At 52.2% G+C, this 22,970-nt stretch overlaps 1 protein-coding gene across 7 annotated transcripts in view; it reads left to right on the top strand.

Moving 5' to 3' along the window:
• Positions 1–22,970, top strand: part of EPHB2 (EPH receptor B2) — a 205,549-nt gene that overhangs the window by 145,182 nt on the left and 37,397 nt on the right. For all 7 annotated transcript variants that reach the window (XM_074017503.1, XM_045378463.3, XM_045378461.3 and 4 more), the window contains exons 4-5: positions 7,530–7,685; positions 9,403–9,738. In XM_074017503.1, the coding sequence (XP_073873604.1) occupies positions 7,530–7,685; positions 9,403–9,738 (492 nt within the window). The remainder of the gene's footprint in view (positions 1–7,529; positions 7,686–9,402; positions 9,739–22,970) is intronic.

The following is a 22,970-nucleotide window of genomic DNA, read 5'->3' as shown; positions in this document are numbered from 1 at the left end:
GACTCAGTAAATGCCTGTAGAATAAATTTACAACTCACTATCTCCCCAACTGGGCCTGAACTTCTGAGGACAGGGACTATGTCTTCTTTATCTCTATTATCTCCAGTGCTTAGCACATAGCAAATGGAGGCCAAGAATGAATGAATATAATAATAGCCAACACTTACGTAGCACTTAACATGAGCCAGGCAGACACTGCTAGGGTGCTTTACTTTCATTAACTTGTTTAATCTGCCCAGCAAATATAATCAATATTATTATTCCCATTGTACAGACAAGAAACTTAGGCACAGAGAGGTTAGGTAACTTGTTTGTGGTCACAGAGTTAATGAGAGGTAGAACTGGGATTAAGCCCTGGCCGTAGCTCCACAGTCCATGCCCAGGTTCAGTTTCATCAGACGTCCTGCTCAGGTCTGGGGAATAGGAACTTGACCCCAGGGTGCAGACCTTTTCAGATGTCACCTCTACCCAGAACCACAGACAGCGCCCTCTGGTCTACAGGACCCCAAGGAAGACAGAGATGCTCCTTCCAAGCCTTGGCAGCCTGACACACTGGGCCTGACCCAGCGATTGACTCCGAGGTGGCATCAGTTGTCTTTGGGATTAAGCCGGAGTCCCTGGGAGGAGAGGGGGGAGCAGAGGCAGCAGGCCAGCCATTGAGGCTTTGAGGATCACCCGATGCCAATTAACAGCCCCACCGTGCCAGGCCCAGATGGAGTCCTGCCTCGGCCTGACTCAGGGCTCACTCGGTCAATTATCACCTATCCCCAGAGCCCAGGGGGCAGGCGGGGAGAAAATCTGTTTCCCTGTAACCCTCCCTCCTTTCCCCGGCCCGCTGCCATCCTGCCCTGGGTTGCCTGGCCAAGGGCTCTGGGTGATTGCAGAAGGCTGGCGCTGACTGGCTGCTTTGAGCCCTGAGTCCTGGGTTTGAGGTCCAGGCGCTACTTCTGCCGTTCTGAGAGGCTCCAGCAAATCCCGTCCCCTCGGCAGACCTGACAAGATGGTGTCCAGCCGTGACACTCACCACTCACTAATTTCTGGGACCAGTAGCATTTAGACACAAGCTGTTCTGGATCACGAAGATCTAAGGTCAACCCCAGCTGTGCCATTGACTTGTTATGTGACCTTAGGGCGGTCACTTCATTCTCCCTGAGCCTCAGTTTCCTTATCTGTAAAATGGGAATGATAATGGTACCTAGTTGGGTGGGCGGTTTATGGAATAAGTTAGAGAATCCATGTAAGACACAGCACTGGGCCTGCCACCTGGAAAGTACATAATAAATGGGAATTATTTTTGTCATTCCATGCTGGATGAGTAATAATAGCCATTTACATGGCACTTACTGTGTGTTCTGAGTGCCTTGTGTATATCAATCCATTCAAATCCACAGCCCCTCCTCCTCACTGTCCAACCAGGGAGACAGACCTGCCTTCATTCAGCAAAACTAAATTGGCTGAACACCTACCATGTGCCAGATCCTGGGATAGGCACTGGGGATGCAGAAGTGAAAGACCCAGCCCCTGCCCCAACCAAGGTTCACCAACCAGTGGGCAGAACAAAGTCATGTGCCATGTAAGTCCAGTGGTGGTCTGGAGCTTGACTTGCAAGAGCCGACTGTGCACATGTTTTCCCAAGTCAGCGTTCAGTGATCTCAAGTTGGTAGCTCGGCATTTGCTCTGGTGGGAGTATTTATACCACACAAATTGGCAAACACAACCAATCAGGGCTTCTTTTCCCCTCCCCTGCCAGTTTAACAGCACACCACTGCACACGGAGCATGTCTTGTGTGCTACAGTGGAGGTGTGAGGTGGCACTGTAGGAAAATGGAGGGCAGGCCGCCTAGAAGTGGGCACACACATCAGACTCACCAATCCAAGGGGCCAGGGAGATGGGGGAGAAGGGCATTCGGGCAAAGGGACCAGCATATGTGGCCCGACGTCCAGGGAACTGCAAGCAGATGAGAGAGGTGACAGATGGGGCCAGAGAGGTTACAGTAAAATGGTCAATCCTCCCGGTCAATCCCAGGGAGTTTCTGGGATACAGGAGTTGCAGTTTGAAAACTGAGATGCTTTGGTCAACGCCCTGGTCAACAGGTCCCTGGGAAGACCATGGGGAGAACAAATGGGAGGCAGAGAGGACCGTGAGCCTGATGATGGGCTGGTAAGATCGAGATGACTCTGGTGGTACCCAGACAGGCACGGACTCAGCTAAGCATTTTCTCACCCACTTTCTCCTCTGACTCTGATGGCACCCTGTAAGAGGCACATTGATTCCATCAACCTGTATACATCAAGTGCCTACTACGGGCCTGCTGCTCTGCTAGGGCCTGGGGAAACCACAAGAGCCAGACAACCCCGGCTCCTCCTCCCTTTCTCCAGGTACTTTCAGTGCAGGGAAAAAGACAACACATAAGTTGACAAACCATTTTCTAATATAATTATGAATTGTGATGAGGGTCAGTAAGGAAACTGAGATTGAGACGGAACACAGCAAGAGACAGTTGCTTTAGCCAGGGTGGTCAGGGTGGGCCTCTCAGAGGAGGTGACATTTAAGCTGGGGCCTGAAGGAGAAAAAGAGCTAGCCATGGGAAGAGCAGGGAAAGCATTCCAGGCAGAGGGAACAGCTTGGCCAAAGGCCTGGAGGTGAGAACGGGTTTGATGACCACAGGCGGGAGCACAGTGAGTGAGGGGAGGAGGGGGAAGCAGCCAGGAGACCATCAGGACCAACGTCACAGGCCTTGTAGCCAGGCTAGGCGTGTGGATCTATTCTGAGTGCAGTGGGGATAAATTGCACATGAGGGAGTTTTTAGACAAGGTGCCGCAGGTCTGATTCATTTTAAACAGATCACTCCAGAGACTGTGGAGGATTGGCAGAGAGGCCACAGTGGAGCAGAGACCCATTCAGTGGCTGTCTCTGTCATTATTCCATGCAGGCATCATTAGCCCCCTTTCCAGATGAGGAGACTGAGTTTCAGAGGGGAGAAGGCCTTCCCAAGCCCACACACCTGTCAGAGGTACAGCTGCCTTCCTGTGTTTCAGGTCTCATTATCTTCTTTCCACTACTGCACATGACATGCAGATGCCAGCAGGACAGGTTCCCTTCCCACCCAGAAGTTGGGAGCAGTGTGGCCCCCTGGGTGCTGTGGACAGTGGCCACCCAGACCTCTCAGAGGTAGCTGATGGGAGCTTGAGGCCCCAGCGCACCCCACGGTCACACAGTAGACTTGGGATGAGAATTGGCCTGTGCTACTGAAGAGCTATGCCTGTCTGTTCCTCTCTGGGCCTCAGTTTTCTCAAATGTCAACTAAGGGGGTAGGGCTCGATCACCTTCCAGCTCCTCATTCATCCACCCATCACCCGCTGGGAACCCAACATTATACTGGGAGTTTACAGTCCAGCCAGGTAGACACATTCATAAGAAATTAAAATAGATACCGTATACAAAAAAATTAGCCCGGCGTGGTAGTGCATGCCTGTAATCCCAGCTACTTGGGAGGTTGAGGCAGGAGAATCACTTGAACCTGAGAGGCAAAGGTTGCAATGAGCCAAGATCATGCCGATGCACTCCAGCCTGGTCGACAGAGCGAGACTCCATCTCAATAAATAAATAAAATAGATGCTGCCAGGGGGCTCAGAGAAGACTTCCTAGAGGAAATGATGTCTTAAAAGAGTCTAGGAGTTTGCCTGATGGCGAAGGGGAGGCATTCTAAGCAACAACAGCAGATGGACAAAAGCCAGGGGCGTGAGGTGGGCCTGGGGTGGACATTGTACCTAGTTGAGTGTGGGAGAGCACCAGACACTGAGGTAGGAGTGGTAGGCAAGTACCAGCCCCCTGGGGCCCAGGGGCCCTGCAGAGTTTGGGCTTCCCATGTCTGCTGGGGAGTTGGTGTGGACGTTTTCAAATAGTGGCTTCATTGAAATAAAATTCACATACCATACAATTTGCCTATTTAAATTGTACAAATCAGGCCAGGTGTGGTGGCTCACGCCTGTAATCCCAGCACTTTGGGAGCCGAGGTGGGTGGATCACTTGAGGTCAGGAGTTCGTGACCAGCCTGGCCAACATGGTGAAACCCTGTCTCTACTAAAAATACAAAATTAGCCAGGCGTGGTGGCGGGCGCCTGTAGTCCCAGCTACTCGGGAAGCTGAGGCAGGAGAATCGCTTGAACCCAGGAGGCAGAGGCTGCAGTGAGCCGAGATTGCGCCACTGCACTCCAGCCTGGGTGACAGAGTGAGACTCCATCTCAAAAAAAATAAAATAAATTGTACAAATCAATGGTTTTTAGTGTATTCAAAGAATTGTGCAACCATCACCACCATCAATTTTAGAACATATTCATCACCCCAAAAAGAAGCCCTGTTCCCCATTAGCAGCTCCTCCCCCTGCTCCTCTATGCCCAGCCGTTGGCAGCCATGCATCGACTTTCTGTCTCTTTCGATGTGCCTGTGCTGGGCCTGTTTCATATAAATGGAATCCTGCTTTCATGGCTGGCTTCTTTCACTGAGCACGATGTGTCCGGGGGTCGCCTGGGCCGTAGCATGTGTCAATGCTTTGTTCCTTTTTATGGCCGAATAGTATTCCAGTGTATGTCCCTTTGTGGATTTTTAAGTGACTTGGAGAGGTCTGCACTCCAGAGAGCTAGTTTGGAGAGTGGGTGGGCGGGAGGAGGCCAGATGGCATGAGAGGCTGAGGCATGGGTGGAAAGAGCTTTCTAGATGCTGGCAGCGGGGGGAGCGGCCAAGACAAGACCAGAGACTGCTGAGGAGGGAAGACCTAGTAATTGATCGGCTACAGGGGGACAGGGTAGAGAGTGACGCCACTTCCCAGGACAGAGAAGAGTGAGTTTCATGAAGCACAGTGCCATAGGTACAGAAATGATACAGTGCCTGGTGGTGGGGGTCGAACCTGGCCAGGCAACACAGCAAATGAAGGGCAGCTTAGGGCAGGGGTGGTCTGGGAATCTGAGAGGGAGCCAGGACACTGCCAGGGGGAGAGGGTAGCCAGGAAGGCAGTCCAGATGGAAGGGCTGGCACCACACAGAGGGGAGAGGGAGCAGCTACCCACTGGCAGCCCCCCGGGAATGCCCCACAGATGGAGGAGGGATGCTGAATCGGGTAGGCTGTCTGCAGAGGGAGCAGGAGGAGCCTGATCTTGGGGCCAAAACCCTTTGGCATCTCTAAGGATGGTTCTAGACCTTCCTGGGAACCTTGTGCCCCCATTCTGTGGAGGAGGAAAGCCGTTCAGAGAGGCCGACTGCTTGACCAGAGCTGGGGCTGCAGCCTGCGTGTCCTGACTGCCCAGAAGCTCTGGGCAGTGCCAAGATGGTGAGACTGCCCCTTCATCCAGCCATCAGGGAAAGGTCGGTGCCCAAGAGGAAGACGAGAGGGAGGGCAGGAGGACTCAGGGGACCCAGAGCCAGTGCAGTAAACCTCATGGCCCCTTTGTGTGGTAGATGGTCTTTCCAGTGAGAATAGTGTAGCTCAGGGAGGTCAAACAGCTTGTCAAAGGTCACTCAGCAAATTGCTTTTGAACCAGATGGCTTAATACTGCCAGGAATTGTTACAAGTGTTTTTACATAAGTTAAGCAATATAAACTGACAACAACCCTAGGAGATAGATACCATTGTCCCATTTTACAGATAAGGAAACAGTTTAAGTGACTTCCCCGAGGCCACACTGCTCACACAGGGGGCTCTGGGTTTGCCAGCAGCCTGCACACTAACCACTGTGTTCACTGCCCTCCGGCTTGCATGGCCTCCAAAGCCCATGCTCATTCCACTTAAGCAGGCAACTCCAAGAAGTATTTATGGGCCAGGTGTGGTGGCTTATGCTTGTAATCCCAGCACTCTGGGAGGCCGAGGCAGAAGGACTGCTTGAGCCCAGGAGTTCAAGACTAACCTGAGGAACATAGTGACACCCCCATCTCTACAAAACAAAACCAAAAAAATTTAATAACAACAACAAAAGAAGTATTTATAGAGCACTTGCTGAGTGCAGATTCCAAGCTAGGCACAGGACAAGCAGCTGTGAGTCAGACATGGCTCTGATCCTGGGGGAGTTGAGAGCATGGCCAGGAGACCCCCAGAAAAATAATTATGGTGGGTAAGTAGAGCACTCTGAACCCAAGCAATGTTCTGGGCACCAAGAAAGGCAGAGTCTCTGAGGCCAGAGCTGGTTGAGGGTTGAGGGAGAGTGGTTTGCTAATACTTGGACTGGGAAGATAAGCCTTGAAGACTAGAGGTGGAAAAAAATGAACTAGGGAAATTTATGTTAATTGTTTATATACACAGAAACTAATGTTCAGAGAGGCTGAGTCACTTGCTGAAGAACCCACAGCACCCAGGCATGAAATGTACTCCCGGTGAGGGCCTGGGGGCCTGTGGATGGTTTAGCTGCATTTCATCCCAAGGAGACGAAATGTTTGTTGCAAAGCTCTTTCGTGTCCACCCACTTACCCATTGCACAATCCCTTCAAGGTATGATAGCAGAGCTGGGTTCATGAACCCAGCAGGCTGAAGCTGGGAGAGGGGCAGGGTCTAGACCCTCAGCCTCCTAATTCTCAGCCCAGGGCCAGCAAGAAGAAGAAGGTGGATCTGAATATGTGTGCACACAAGGCGGCTGCCTCTTATAGGCCCTAACCTCATACTCAGAGCTGCATGGGGGGTGGACTCCGTATCAAGGATGATGGCCACAGCCCATGGGAGAAGCCAAATGCAGGCCGAGTGCAAATGTGGGCCGAGTGCAAGCAGTGCCCTCCTTAGGCTGGCCCTGGTACTGCAGGCCCCTTTTATTAATATTTTAATAAATTGATCACATACCAACTATAACAGCTACTATTCATTGGGCACCTATACTGTGCAAGGCCTTGTGCCATGTGCCTTACGCTTAAGCAGAATACTCACAATGACCCTACAGGGATGGGCCTTAGAATCCTAATTTTACAAATAAGAAAACTGAGTCTGAGTAGTTAAGCAGATTGTCTGGGGCTGCACAGCTAGTAAAAGGCCTAGCCAGTACTCAAAGCCAGGTCGGTCTGATTCCAAAAGTAGTGTTCTCTTCTGTTCTGCCACATCGCCTCTCTATGCTGCCCTAGGACTTTTCTTCTGCTGTGTAGTCATCTCAATTGTCTGCAACCCAGGAATCTAGTTCTAAGAATCAGCGCCCAGCCAGACATTAGTAAGCAAGACCGGAACCCATGCACACTGCCCCAGATGTCTTCAGATGTGCCTCGTAACTAGGTCAGGATTGATTCTAGAGACCGTGACACAGCCAGGCTGGGATAGGTGAGGGAAGATTGCTGGGAGCCCTAGACAGCTCAGGGACAAGAAACTAGGGAGCCCTGGCAGAATAAGAACTCCCACGTTGGGGTCTGGAGACTTCAAACGCTTCAAGAGATGAGATTTTCCAGCAATGGTGCTGCAGGGCCCCTCTGCGAGGCTGTGTGACCCCTGCGTGAGGCTGCGTGGCTCATGACCTCTCTGAGTCTTCATCTGGTTTCCTGGTGACTCTCCTTGTCTTCTCTCTCAGGTTGTCCATCTGGAACTTTCAAGGCCAACCAAGGAGACAAGGCCTGTACCCACTGTCCCATCAACAGCCGGACCACTTCTGAAGGGGCCACCAACTGTGTCTGCCGCAATGGCTACTACAGAGCAGACCTGGATCCCCTGGACATGCCCTGCACAAGTAAGTCCCGGGGCCCCTCAAGGGCGATGCCTGACCGAGTCCCAGGTCTACCTGCAGAAAGGCTCAGAGCGAGGGCTGGGTGCCATCCGGTCAGAGCGAGGGCTGGGTGCCATCCGGTTACAGCCAGTCTTTCCCTGGTGGGAAGAGAAATGGAAAAGTAAGGGGCATCAAGAAAGGGGCATCCTGGGGTGGCCGTGCTCCCACCATGCAGACACCATGGTGCTGGCGTCTGGCTCCTTACCCCCTTCTGCTGAGTCACATGAAAGATCAAGTCAAGGTCTGGATTCACAAAGGGACAAGGGAAGGGAGGCTTGGCAGGAGATGAAGCGACACAGGTAGTGTCTGTGGCAGAAGAGGCTGCCCAGTGTTCTAACCTGGCAGCGGCTGCCTGAATCACAGCCCAAGGTCCTCTAGGAAGGGGCTGACTAAGAGCACGGCGTCACAACCCCTGTATCTGTCAGGGATGACGTTCAGCTGTAAGTAACAGAGCTGACCCTGGTGGCTGAAACTGTACAGATTTATTCTCTCACCCAAAAGGAGCCCAAGGCAGACAGTCCTGGAACAGTATGGTCAATCCACGATGGCCTCTGGGGCCTGACTTTCTGCCATTCAGGGTGGCATAATCTTAGCTCACTGTAGCCTCAACCTCCTGGGCTCAAGTGCCCTCAGCCTTCTGCCCTCAGCCTCCTGAATACCTGGGATTACAGGCGTGCACCACCACACCCAGCTAATTTTTCATACAGACAGGGTATCACTATGTTCTATCTAGCCAAGGCTAGATTTGAACTCCTGGGCTCAAGGAATCTTCCCACATCCCCCCAAAGTGCTGGTGCTGGATGACAGGCATGAGCCACCACACCCAACCTAGTTTTGGTTCTTTTTTTTCTTTTCTTTTCTTTTTTTGAGATGGAGTCTCGCTTTGTCACCCAGGCTCTGGAATGCAATGGCGTGATCTCAGCTCATGACAACCTCCACCTCCCGGGTTCAAGTAATTCTCCCACCTCAGCCTCCCGAGTAGCTGGGATTACAGGCACCCGCTATCATACCCGGCTAATTTTTTGTACTTTTAGTAGAGACAGGGTTTCCTGTGTTGGCCAGGCTGGTCTTGCACTCCTGACCTCAGGTGATCCGCCCGCCTCGGCCTCCCAAAGTGCTGGGATTACAGTGTGAGCCACTGTTGTTTCTGTTCTTAAGGTCACTTCATAGTCCAACATAGCTGCTGAAGTCCCAGCCATCACACACATTTTAGGCGGCAGAAGGGGGGAAGGACAAAGGGACATGCCATAGTTGTCTGTCTCTTTTTAAAGAAACAGTCCTAGTCAACAACTTCTGCTCTATATCAGTGGCAAGCACTTAAACACAGGAGGCTGGGAAATGCCATCTTTTAGCTGGACATGTTGCCACTGTGAATAAAGCTGAGCTGTTCTAAGGAAGAAGGCGAAAATACATACTGGGCAGGTATAATTCCAAATGCGAAAATACGATCCTCAGTAACAAACACTGAGCAGGTTGGAACCTGGAGGGAAAGGTTTGAGCAGGTGTACGGCAGGCTAAGTTATACTCCAGAAACACCTCTCTGGTGGGGAGACAGGAGAAAGAATTTAAGGAGGTCCTTTCGGAGGCCTGGGCTGGAGCCAGAGCAGTGGGCACAGAGTGATCAGTGGGGGATAGTACCCCCTGAGCCCCCCCACTGACCAACACCTCTCCCCCGCCCCAGCCATCCCCTCTGCACCCCAGGCTGTGATTTCCAGTGTCAATGAGACCTCCCTCATGCTGGAGTGGACCCCTCCCCGCGACTCTGGAGGCCGAGAGGACCTCGTCTACAACATCATCTGCAAGAGCTGTGGCTCGGGCCGGGGCGCCTGCACCCGCTGCGGGGACAACGTGCAGTACGCACCGCGCCAGCTGGGCCTGACCGAGCCACGCATTTACATCAGTGACCTGCTGGCCCACACCCAGTACACCTTCGAGATCCAGGCCGTGAATGGCGTTACTGACCAGAGCCCCTTCTCGCCTCAGTTCGCCTCTGTGAACATCACCACCAACCAGGCAGGTAAGCGCTTCCGACGTGGGCCAGGGTAGTGCCCCATCGTGCTGTGCCAGGGAGGGCACACGCAAGACTCACAAAAGACTCCTTCACATCTGTGGAGTGATTTCTTCTTTTCAAAGGTTTTTCATGTGATCCGTCCACCTGGGAGAGTAAGCACTACCTCTTCATTGTGGTGGTATTGGTAATAATTGCTCCCACTTGTTGAGTGCATATTATTGAAGGTAAAAGTTAAGCTGCTGTAACGAAAAGATCCAACATTAGGTGCCTTAAAGAACGTGGACGTATTTCATGGGAGAATCCAGAGGTGAGCAGTCCACGTTAGCGGGGTGGCTCTGATCCACTCAGAGACTCAGGGACCCAGGTGATTTCCTCGTTTCCCCATGCCCCCTGCTCCTTATCTGTATGATCCAAACTGAGTCTCAGGCATGTCTGTGGGAAGAGAGGGAAGACAGGGCAGCATGATGTTTGAAGCAAGGTAGGTAGAGGCAGCATCTTTCTCTTCTGCATGCATTCCACGGGCAGGGCCTCAGTCACATGGCCTCACTGAGACCCAGGAGAGCCCGGAGGTGTCATCTCTTGCAGCCTAACTTGAACCTCGATCACAAGTGCTTTCTGTGAAGCTCAGCCCACTCCAGTCTAACTCCAGCGAAACTCTCCTGAAGCTCACCTTTACTAACCCTTTCTGTGGCCTCGCGTCATCCTCCACCCACCACCCTTCTTTCCCTCACAGCGAAAAAGGAAGTTGCCGAACACCGCAGTCTCCCCTCCACCCTGTTCTCTCTCTAGTCCCCACTCACTTGGGCTCCTAGCCTCCCCTCTCCACCAGGACCGCTGTCCTCAGTGTCACGTGAGGCTGAGTCCCAGAGATGCTTCCCAGCCTCATCCCCACCTGAGGGCCACATGTGATTATCGAGGACATTATGCTACCTGTGGGTAGAAGATCTCACGGTTGGCACTGTGAGCGTGCCCCTCAGTTATTCACTCAGCAACCTTTGCCAAACCCCTGCAGTGAGCATGGTCAGGGCCGTGTCCATGGAAGAGCTGAGGGAGGCCAGGCCGCAGGAGGGAAAGTGAGTGGGCCTCCAAGCTGATCTTTCTGATGTAGGGTAGGGCCCACACGGTAAGCATGCAGGGATCCAGATGTGGAAGTCCAGACCCAGGAAGTCTTCCTGGAGGAGGTGGAATTTGACTTGCAGTTTGAAGGACCAGTCAAAAAATTTTTTTTTAGAGATGGAGTCTTATATGTTGCCCAGGCTCCTCTTGAACTCCTGGCCTCAAATGATCCTCTTGCCTCAGCCTCCCAAAGTGCTGGGATTACAAACAAGAGCCATTGCACCCAGCCAGTAGAATGTTGAAAGGAACAATAGAAAAAAATGGCATTGAAGGGAGGAAGGGCATGCCAAGGACATAGAAAGAAAGAGGGCAACTGGCTGGGCACAGTGGCTCACGTCTGTAATCCCAGAACTTTGGGAGGCCAAGGCAGGAGGATCACCTGAGGTCAGGAGTTCGAGACCAACCTGGCCAACATGGTGAAGCCCCATCTCTACTAAAAATACAAAAATTAGCCAGGTATGGTGGCACATGCCTGTAATCCCGGCTACTCAGGAGGCTGAGGCAGGAGAATCACTTGAACCCAGGAGGCGAAGGTTGCAGTGGGCCGAGATCACGCCATTGCACTCCAGCCTGGGCGACAAGAGCGAAACTCTAAGAAAAAAAGAGAGAGAGAGGGCAACTGACTCCACCTGGTTGAGGGGTGTTTTCCGTGCATGACCTCACTGCATCGTTGTGGCCTCTCTGAGAAGGAGGCATCCGTGTCCCCATTTCACAGATGATGCTCAGACAAGTTGAGTCGCAAAGCCAGGAAGAGTGAGAGGCAAGAATTGACTAGCTCTGACAGACTCCAGTCCTTGGGCGAAGTCCTTGATGTATCCACAGCACCTTGAGCTTGTGGGTCTGATTGTGCATTTGAGTCTGTGTATGTGTGAGTGTGCTGTCATATGTGTTTGGTGACCATGTGTTTACAACGCATATGACTGTGGCCATGTGGGTTCTGTATACATGCATTTGTGAGCATGGATGTGTCAACCTGTGGGGCCTTGGGGACAGGCGTAGGGGGTATTGTGTATCTGAGCATGAGTTTGTACATCTAACTGTGCCTCTGCCTGTCTGTGTGTTTGGGTCTGAGGAGTGTGGTTTTATTTGGGAATGTTGGTGGTGTTGCTGTGGCTGAGAGGGCATGTTTGTGACTGACTGAACTGTAGTTCTTTTGAGGCCCTGGGTGCCTTTAAGCCGCACTCAGATTGGGGTCCAGAGGGAGCTGACTCAAAGGAGGCAATCTGAGAAGACCCTCAAAAACCAGCGGGGCATAGTGGCGCTTGCCTGTAATCCCAGCACTTTGAGAGGCCAAGGTGAATGGATCACATGAGGTCAGGAGTTCGAGACCAGTCTGGCCAACATGGTGAAATCCTGTCTCTACTAAAAATACAAAATTTAGACAGGCGTGGTGGTGAGTGCCTGTCATCCCAGCTATTCGGGAGGCTAAGGCAAGAGAATCACTTGAACCCGGGAGGCAGGGCTTTCAATGAGCCAAGATTGTGCTACTGCACTCCAGCCTGAGCAACAAAGCGAGATTCCATCTCAAAGAAGAAAAAAAGCCAGCAAGTGATAGAAAAGACCTCTAACAGTTTAGAAAGCCTCAGCTGTGCGTCTCTCTGGCTTGACAAAGCTCTGAACTGGAGAAACCCAGGACCCCAATGGGGGTGGTGGAGAGAGAACTCTTTCTAACTGGTAGAAGCCAGAAGGAAGCTCCTGGAGCCCTTTCCCTGGTTGCAGGGAACTCTCCTACATCCATTTGGGAGCTCTGCAGGTGGAACTGCCTACTCAAGACGCCTCAGCTTATTAGCAGCTAGAAGTGGTTCTGGGCTGCTGGGATGGACCCTGCTGTCTGGAGCTGGATGTACCCAGGAGTAGACATGGGGCAGACTATGGAAGTGAGGGGTTTCCAGGGAATAGACATACAGGGAGAGCCCTCAGGATTTAAAGACAGAGAAGCAATGAGAAACAAGCAGTGGATTAGGAGCAGAGACCTAGGCTTGGCTTTGCCATTCATTTGCTGCATGACATTAGCAAATGAACAGCATTCATTTAGTCAGTGTATGAGTGAGTTACTCCTGCAATAATGCTGCATAACAAAATCACCCCACAACTCAGTAGTTTAAACAATAAACATTTATTTCCTCACTCACCAGTGTGTGGGTCAGCTGGGGTTTGACTAATCTTGGCCGTGCTCTCTGTGCTGGGCAGGAGTCCAGAATGTGAGTTGGGTTCAGCCTGTTTCATGTTTCTCCTCATTCTCCTTGGACTGGCAGCCACCCCAGACTTGTTTCTCTCAAGGTAAAGGGTAGGAGCATGGAGGGAGCCAACCATACCTCATTGGCCAAAACAAGTCCCACGGCCAAGCCCAGCATCAGTGGGATGGGGAAGTATACTCTATGCGCAGTGAGTGAGCCCTGCAGAGTTACTTGGCAAAGGATGTGGGTACCTAATCCTATCACAGAAAAGATCAATGACTGGGGTCATTGATCTAATCTACCATGCACATGAAAATCACTTCCTTCCTCTGAGGCCTCAGTTTCCCCACCAAATTTTACATAAGAACTATATATGAGCACAAGTTCCAGAACACAGATATCAGTCTACCCCAGTCCTGCTGAATCAGAACCCCAGGCATAGACCCTGGGAATACACATTGTTAACAAGTGACTCACGTGTTTCTTACCATCGGACAAATTTGGGAAACTCAGGTCTAACCCCCTTGAAGCCCTCAAAGCCCTGAGGCTTTGGGAATTATAACAAGTCTTTCCCCCTCTTCTTTATTCCAAGCCCCTTGGCAAGCCCCTTCTCTTACAGCTGCTCAGAGCCCAGCTGGGGGCTGTATAACCACACCACACCCCCACCCCATTATCCCCCTTTGCCAGATGAGGAAACTGAGGTCCAAAGAGGTATAGAGTCATTTATGCAAGGTCCTACTACTTAAGTGACCTCTACTAACATTTAAACCCAGGACCACGTGACTTCATGTCTACACTGTTCTCCAGTGTAGTGTAGACACAGTATCTGCCCTTGAGGATGTATGTCCTAGTTGGAAAAATAAGACACAGACACAGAGCCTACATACAAGATGGCATGGATGAGGGCCCAAGAGGTGCTGGGGGAGATGAGGGAGATCACAGGCAGGAAAATCATCCTCCTAGGGAATGAGCAAAGGGTATGTCCTGGAAGGCTTCCTGGAAGAGGAGGCATTTGAACTTGACTTTGAAGAATGGAGAGGCTTCTAGCAAGCAGAGATGGAATCATACAGGAAGGAAGATGGCCTGGGGGAGGGAAGTGCAGGAGGCAACTGGAGGGAGGATTCTTCTTTCTGTTCCTCCTAAGTATCAGGTTTCCCTGACACAGAGTCTTGGCACATGCTGTTCCCTCTGCCTGGAAAGGCTTTCTTATCCCATTCTTCCTTCAGGCCTCAGCTCATTTCGCTGACCTTCCTGACTTGGTGGGACACCTCCCTCCCCAGCCCCAGCACCAGGGCCTTCTAGTTCCCGTGGTAGAAATATTACCTTGTGTCATTGATCATTGAGTTCTTGTTCGTCTCCCCCATCATCAGCACTTGGCGCACACGATGGGTCTGCTTTTCCTCACCATGGTTTTGCCAGCACCTAGAGGGGGCTGCACCACAGTGAACATTCAGCGAACATTTTCAGAAGGGTTCGCAGAAGCGTGGGGTGAGGTGGGGTGTGGAGAAGTGCAGTCGGGCTGGGAAATGAGGCTGGGGACTCGATTTCCAGACAAATGCATTCAGTGGTTGGTTTTAAACAGACCCTAAAATTCAATATATAAATATCTAGCTCATTGCCTTAAAAGGGAAAAGTGTTTCTTTTTTTTTTTTTTTTTTTTTTTTTTTTTTTTTTGAGATGGAGTCTCGCTCTGTCGCCCAGGCTGGAGTGCAGGGGCGGTATTTTGGCTCACTGCAAGCTCCACCTCCCGGGTTCAAGCCATTCTCCTGCCTCAGCCTCCTGAGTAGCTGGAACTATAGGCACCTGCCACCACGCCCGGCTAATTTTTTGCATTTTTAGTAGAGACAGGGTTTCACCGTGGTCTCCATCTCCTGACCTTGTGATCTGCCCGCCTTGGCCTCCCAAAATGCTGGGATTACATATGTGAGCCACTGCGCCCGGCCAAAAAAGTGTTTCTTTTGGGCAGGTGACTGGGCCTCGCTCACAATCCCTTGGCATTCACCGGCGCCAGAACTGTCTTCTGACTTCGTATAGGCATCATGCCGCCTTCAAACCACGCTCTGCCTTTCCAGAACACCTTTCTGCCTCATATTCATGAGTCGTGCTCATGGCCCCCAAGGAAAGAGGCTGGGCTGGTCTTGAGGGGTAAGGAAACAGGGGTTGGGAGAGGTCATGCCATGTACCCAGGTGCACTCTGCTGGACAGTGGCAGACCCAAGAGTCAGTCCAGCTATTCAGAGTGAGCCACACTACCCTCCTGCCTGTCCACACCCACAAACAAGACCACGGCAGAGAGGGGCAGGAGGGAGGGACGGAGGCTGAGCCTTAGAGTGGGCAGTCAGAGGAGAGCTTCTCTCAGGAGGTGGCATGTAAGCTGAGGTCCGAATGACAAGCAGACAGCCCTGCAGACCTGGGGGCTGGGAGGTGTAGCATTTCACTGATACAGGGCTTCTATCCAGTACCCTTGGCCGTTCTCCAGGGCTGCCCTGGACACAGCCTTCGCCCTTTAAGGATCTCACCCTGAGCAAGCCCAGAACACCCCCACCTCTGCCAGGTTCCGGAGGTAGTGGGAAGGGTCTGTGCTTTGGAATCAGGCAGCCGAACCTGGCTTTGAGTCAAGCCTGGCTGCTCACCAGCATGCAACCTTGGACAAGTCACTCAGCTTATGTCTGATTGCATCTTCCTCATGGACACCTTCGCCCTCTCCTTACAGGAGGATTTAGCTGTGAGGATTTCAGCTAAGCTATGCCAGGTGCCTCCCAGGTTGCTGGCACAGGTAGGCACCTAAAACACAGAGATCATTCTCTATTCACTCTAATCCCCCAAACAGCTCACATTTGTCAAGTGCTAACTGTGTGCCAGGCACAGTGCTAAGCCCTTCACACTGAATCCTCACAACGATACGAGGTAGGTCCCGTTGTCATCCTGTTTTATAGATGAAAGGAAAGCAAGGCATTGAGAGGTAAGTAACTTACTCCGCTCTCCCAGGCCAGGAAGTAACAGAGCCTGAATAATTGTGTCTCTGCATCCTCAGGGCCCAATGTTGAGCAGACCCATGCCTTCTACAGAGATGGGGCAGGCAGTCCATATGCCCCATCCATACCACAGCCTGGCTGGGTATCCCCAGCCTTTGAGGCCCCCTGTAATGAACACGGTCAACCACTTAGGAAGCTCTACCATCCGCATATCCTAGGAGCTCGTGTTGGAGAAAGGACATCGGAGCTGGGCCTGACAAACTCAGCCCCCATCCCACATGGCCCATTCCAAGCTGTGTAGCCAGGATGTAAGAAGACCTCATTTCTCTGAGCCTCAGTTCCATCACCTACAAAATGGTCATTTATCTATCACTGCAGCTTTGCTAGATGGTTGTGGACATTAACAAGAATGTGGACAGCGCCTGGCACATAGAGGGACAGTACATGGCAGCTTGGCTTAGTTCTCTATTGCTGCCAGAACAAAATACCTCAAACCTAGCAACTTAACACAACACACATTTATTATCTTATCGTTCTGCAGGTTCAGAAGCCTAGCGTGGGCCGGGCGCAGTGGCTCACGCCTGTGATCCCAGCACTTTGGGAGGCCGAGGTGGGTGGGTCACAAGGTCAGGAGTTTGAGACCAGCCTGACCAACATGGTGAAAACCTGTCTCTACTAAAATTGCAAAAATTAGCCGGGCATGATGGCGCATGCCTGTAATCCCAGCTACTCAGGAGGCTGAGGCAGGAGAGTTGCTTGAACCCAGGAGGCGGAGGTTGCAGTGAACAGAGATCGTGCCATTGCACTCCAGCCTGGGTGACAGAGCAAGACTCCATCTCAAAAAAAAAAAAAAAAGAAGTCTAGCTCTAGCATGGATCTCATCAGGCTAAAAGCAGTGTTGGCAGGGATGTGTCCTTTCTGATGGTGCTAAGGGACAATCTGTTTTCTTACTTAGAGGGGTTGTTAGCAGAATTCAGTTCCACGTGGCTGTAGGAGTGAGGCCTCTCTCCCCTTGCTGACCATCAGCTGGGGGCTGCCTGAGCTCCTCAAGGCCTCTCTTGGGTCCTTCCACAGAACGCCGACATCTCAGAGGCAGCAGCAGGACATTGAGCTCTTCTCACTCTCCAACTCATTGGTTCTTTAACTCTCTGCTGGGAAAGGTTCTCTTCATGTAAGCACTCAAGAGATGCAGTTCAGGCTACCTGGATAATCTAGGAAAATCTCTCCATCTCCAGGGTCATAACCTTCATCACACCTGCAAAGTCCCTTTTGTCATGTAAGGTAACATATTCACAGATCCAGGGGATTAAGACGTGAACATCTTTGGGGGGTCATTATTCTGCCTATCACAGAAGTTAAACCTACATCAAATTAAAACTCAGCAGCATTGGCAGAGGCCTTGGAGTTCACCTAGGGCAAACACCTCCTTTTAGAAGAAAACTGAGGCCCACAGAGGTTCCTTAGTGGCTACCCAAGATCCCACAGCAGGTCCCCAACACCCTGACTGGGTCTCCGTGACATCACTCCACATGGCTTTCTTGTGGAAAGACTTTCAACTCTCCAAAGCCTTTTCTGCCACTTGTGTTCTCTGATCCTCCCGTCCTGCTGTGGGGCGGGCACACAATGGCTCAGCCTCTGGAACTGGCATGAACATGTACTCACCTACTTCTCTCCCTGGGGGACCAAGGGGATCAGAGAGAAATGGGCCAAGAGAGCCCCCTGTGCACTCATGCCTGGGACCACGAGGTTCAAGAGGGAGATAGAGGGAGAGGGTACTTCCCTCCCTGGACTGAGCCCTCTGCGCGCATCTCTCTCTCTGATCCTCCCAAGCATTCTGCAGGGAAGGCATTGCTGACCTAGAGTATCATTTAAGATTGGTTTTGGCTGCATATTCCAAGAAGAAAAATAACAGACAGCCACTGCCACAGTAGTGCTGGTTAAAAATCAACCATTAACCACAAAGCCGACCGCATGGAACAAGAAGCACTTAGCTAGCTCGGGAGTCTCGGGGCTGACTGGACAGTGACGCTGGTCTTGGCTTGGTGCATTCTCAGGTTTGTCGTTCATCTGCTCCGGGTTACTCGGCAGCTCTTTGGGTTTTGTCATGGCTTTATTGCATGTTTGGGGGTTGACTGCTGTCCACTGGTCTGGAGTGGCCCTGGAGGGGACAACTGGAGCAACGACTCTGCTCCGACATGTCTCAGCCTCCAGCAAGTCCGCCTGTGCGTGTTTTCTCATGGCAATCACGGGGAACCAAGGCAGCAGGCAGACACTTGCAAGGGCTTTTGCAAGCCTCTGCTTATATTGTGTTGGCTTATATCCCATTGGCCACCACAAGTCACATGGCCAAGCGAGAGTCAGAGAGAGAGGACTACATAAGTTACAGGGCAAAGGGCATAGATACAGGGGGGTGATTAATAGAGCCAGTCTAACAGAGTGGCTTAGACCAAAGGGAAGTTTCTTTTTCTCATGTGTGAAGCATGTTAGAAGATAGGAGTACAGCATCTCCATGGAGCCATCAGAGATCCACACTCCTCAGCACACAGCTTCGTGTCCTCGTGGACCAAAATGGCTGCAAGATCTCTGGCTATCACATCCATGTCTCAGGTTGCAGTGGAAGGAGAGCGAGAAGGGTAGGGCCCTCCCTTTTAAGGAAACTTCCTGGAAGTCCCACACATGCTTCAGTTTATATCTCATGGCCACATCTCATGGCCACTTCTAGCTGCCAGAGAGGTTCAGAAAATGTCTTCTATTTGGGCACAATGTACCTAGCTAAGAACCAGGATTTTGTTAAGTTGAGAAAGAGAGAATGGATAGTTGATAGGCAATGAGTAGCGTCTGCCACATCCCATTTTACAGGTAAGGAACCTAGGTTCAGAGAGCGGTAACTTGCCTGTGGTCACACATTGGCCTAGGAGTAGAACAGCGGGCATCTGAACCCTGAACGCCACCTTTTCTCACCTTCACCGCCACCGCTATTCCAGAGCACTCGGCTACTCATGGTGCTGCTTGAGAATCTGAGCAACCCAGACAGCTGCATGTGGCTCACATCATCCCCTGACCCCGTAATCTGGGCCAAGTCCTGTGCTAATCACTTTGCAAACAGGTCTTCATTTAACCTTCCTTGCCCATTCTACAGAGGAGAAACTGAGGCACAGGAGGTGGAGGTAGGCTGCCCAGACCACCTGGGCTAAGAGCCCAGGCTCTTAGCATCTTGCTAGTCCAGGTGCTGGGGTAGGACTGTCCCACCAGGAGTCCAAACGTGAGGTCAAGACGATTCCACAACCCACTAGGAGGTGGGTGATTTGATGTTTCTCCAGCACAAAGCCCAGGACCTCGCCTCAGCCCACTCATAGGCTACTTATGGGCAGGGCCAGGTAACCATGAGTAGAAGAAACCAACCTGGGCTTTAGAGTCAGACAGACCTGGGTCCCCAGCCCAGCCCTGCTGCCTGGGGTGTGGGGCCATCCTGTCGGTCTCTTCCTTTCCTCATTGGTGAAAAGGGAGGGATTAACCCCTACTCCATCTGATTGTGAGGAAGGGGGCTGGCGCCGGGCGGGCTCTGCTGCATATATGCTAGATCCAGGGGAGAGCGAATGAGTACATGAACAGCCAGCTGCCACCCTAGAGAGGGGCTCTTCTCAAATTCAAGGAAAAAGTACTAATAATGTCTCCTGGACCCAGTTTTTTGTTTTATTTTTTTCATGTGTTCCACAGATTGCTAGTTCCAAAGAACATTAATAACTATTACGTGAGAAAAGGTTTCTGAGGCCAAATGAACCTGGGACCACAGGATTAAACCGAGTTAACTGGGTTTCTCCCCTGCGGGACTTCTCAGAGCCTTGAATTAAACACATGTGCAGTGTGAATCTCCACAAGCAGAGGGGCTACGACTCTGTGTTCCTCAAACTTCCTCAGCCACAGAATACGCAGAGCACCAACCAATATGCCACTCTAGTACCAGCTGTCAGCTCTCCTTTTTTCTGTCCCATACCACTCTCTAAGAGGCCCATCGGAAAGAATCAGAGGCCCACTTTCTGGAAGGTTTATTCGCAGAAATTCGGTTGTGAGAATTATCGTCAGGTCATCCAGAACTGCAGACAGATCACCGGGGGTTAACTGCGTTGCTACGGGTTTAAGGGACAAACACTCGAAAAGCAGCTGTCCCATGATTAGCTGGGAATTCTAAGAGTCCTGTCCCAAGTAAACTGTCCCTGCTACAGACCCTGGAGAGGACGAGCACAGTGACAAGCAATTGTCATGGAACTGTTGGCTGGCTGGTGGCAAGAGGCCCCACGTCACTGCAGCAGTTCCCAACTGTGGGTGGGCACAGGGCCTGGGGGAGAGGGAACCTGCCTTCCACTGGCTGCTTGGGAAATATTGCCTGGGGCCTTTGTTTTAGTGTCCAGCCCACAAGGTCGGTAGACTCAGGTTCCTGAGGGGGCCAGAAAAGGGGAGAATCTGCCTAGTCCTCGCTTTTCCCTTTCTCCCTCCCTTCCTTCCTCCTTCCTTCCTCACCTTCTCCCTTCCTTCCTCCTTCCTGTCTTCCTTTCTTTCTCCAGTAAATATTGGTCATGCACCCACTCTAAGCCACACACTGTTTCAGGCTCTGGGGATAAAGGATTGAATGAGAGACAAAGTCCCTTATCTCAGATAGTGTTGGTGCTATGACAAAAATAAAATGGGTATGAGAAGGCTACTGGAGGGGAGAGGTAGTCCAGGAGGGCATCTTGGAGGAAGTGACATTTGAGCTCAGACTTCAGTGAAGTGGAGGATTTGGCCATGGAAGATAGGGGGGAAGAGGTTTCCAAGCAGAAACACCATGGGGCCAAGGCCCTGAGGCAGAACAGAAAGGCAGCCAGTATGGACGGCTTGGGAGAGAGGGAGCAGGCAGAGGGAGGTGACAGACGCCAGGCAGCGGGGCCTTGTGGGCCACCATAGTGTATCTGTGTCTTATTCTGGGTGCAGTGGGAAGCCGCTAAGGGTCGTCAATGGGGAGTGAAGACATCAGGGATACACTGGGATCTGCAGGTCTGGGGCTTGGGATGGGGTCTCTGTCCTATGCCCAGCGACCTCTCCCCCACTCCCTTGGAGCTCAGGGATCTTCAGACCAGTGAAAGGGTCGTAGGTCAGGGCTGTGAGGGGAAGCTGAGCCAATCCCCAAGCCCCCCCACCTCTTGCAGCAACCAGGGGCACAGGCTGCTGGCTTCCTGTCCTGTCCTGGGATCCTAGTCCCAGAAGACCCTGAGAGACCACCCCATACAACCCCTTCATGCCCTGAGAAGGAAACGGAGGCACACAGAGGGAAGGCTCCTTCCCCAAGTCTCAGCCAAGGAAGGGGCTAAACTCCCCACTGGGGTTCGCTGAGGGCAACAGGGCCCCTGACCACCTGCTCCAGACAAGCAGGCCCCGCCTGGCCGGCCTCCCCCTGCCCCTCTCCGCCACAAGCCTCTTTTGTGCTTACTCCCTGGGGCTCCATCTCCTTGCAGGGGTCACAGGGCACCGCTGACCCCATTCCCCTGTCGGCGTGCCCGGCTGGTAATTGAAAATACCAGAATTCCCTGATGACCAACTTACAGGGAAACCTGACACCCCAGGGTGGGCGGTGGGCAGCAGGAGGGGTGGGAGAGCATCCAGCTGTTCCCTTTTCTCCACTGTTAATCCCCCTGGATTCCAAGAGAAAGGCCAGCCCTGCTGGCCCCCATGGCCTGCCTTGATCATCTTCCCGGCAAATGCCGCCTCCTTGCCACGCCCGGGGTTACAGGCTTATGGGATCAGAGCCCGGGTAAGCTGCCTGTAACCCAAGCCTGCCAGCTACACCCGCCAGGCCCAGACCCCCAAGGCCGTGTGGGACCGGCCTCCACCAGCAGCTGAGCTCCCAGACCTGGGGCGGGCTGGGTGGGTGGTAGGTGAGTCAGCGGGAAGCAGGCAGGGTTAGCTCTGCAGCAGTCGGAAGGGGGCTGGACCAGGGTGTCCTCAGGGGCCCTCGGAGGTCCACTGGTTTCCAGATCTCCCTGGTCAGCCGGCATCAGCCACAGCCAGTGGAGGGGAAAGGATGTGTGGGACCTGGGTGAGCCTGGGTTCAAATCCCAGCTCCACTGCTTGCTGTGTGGCCTTGGGCAAGTTACTTCACACTTCCATGCCTCCATGTCCTCATCTGTAAAATGGGTATAACAGTAATGCCAGCCTTGTAGGGTTGACAGGAGCATGAAGTAAGTTAACGGATGTGAACCATGTGGTTTGCTGTTAGCTGCACGGCCTTTCCCTTTTTCTGGGCACCATGGGGCATACAGGGGCTGTCAGAATGGCAAGCTGAATGACAAGCTTTTTTTAGTTGAGGAGCAGGTTACCACCCCTACTAGTCCTTCTGTGGCTCCCCAGTGCCTCAGGACTGAAAGTTTGACCCACACTTTCCTCAGCAGCCTCGCCTCTTCCCCTCTCATGGAGCTCTTTGTTTGGCTGCCCCAAGACCCTCTGAGCTCCAGGGCCCTATATGAAGAGTGTAGCCCAGGCAGGTGAGGGGGGCAGGCTCAGCAGAAGCCAAGCTACAAGCAGCCGCGTGGCAGGTGGATCATATACTAGACCAGGACTCAGCTGCTCCTGGCTCTAGTCCAGGTCTACCACTACCAGCTGCGTATCCTTGGAAAAGTCACTTTCTTTCTCTGGCCCTGAATCCACTAGTCCTCAAAGTGTGGTCCACAGACCAGCAGTATCAACATCACCTGGGAGTTTGCTAGAAATGCACATTATCAGGCCCCACCCCAGACCTGCTGAAGTAGCATCTCGGTGGGGGTTGTTGTGGGGAGGCCAGCAGTGCGAATTTTAATAAAGTCTCCTGGTTATCATTATGCCCATTCAAGTTTTAAAAGTGCTGTAATCTAGGATACATTCTACAATTGTCCTTTGTTGGGAGGTGAAACTCCAGAGAGAGGTGCGAACAGAGCAGCCCCTGCTGAAATCCCAGAAGGTGA

Source organism: Macaca fascicularis, chromosome 1 (genome assembly GCF_037993035.2).
Source record: "Macaca fascicularis isolate 582-1 chromosome 1, T2T-MFA8v1.1".
NCBI lineage: Eukaryota > Metazoa > Chordata > Mammalia > Primates > Cercopithecidae > Macaca > Macaca fascicularis.
The sequence above is the reverse complement of the archived record's forward strand: the minus strand, read 5'-3'. Positions and strand labels throughout refer to the sequence as shown.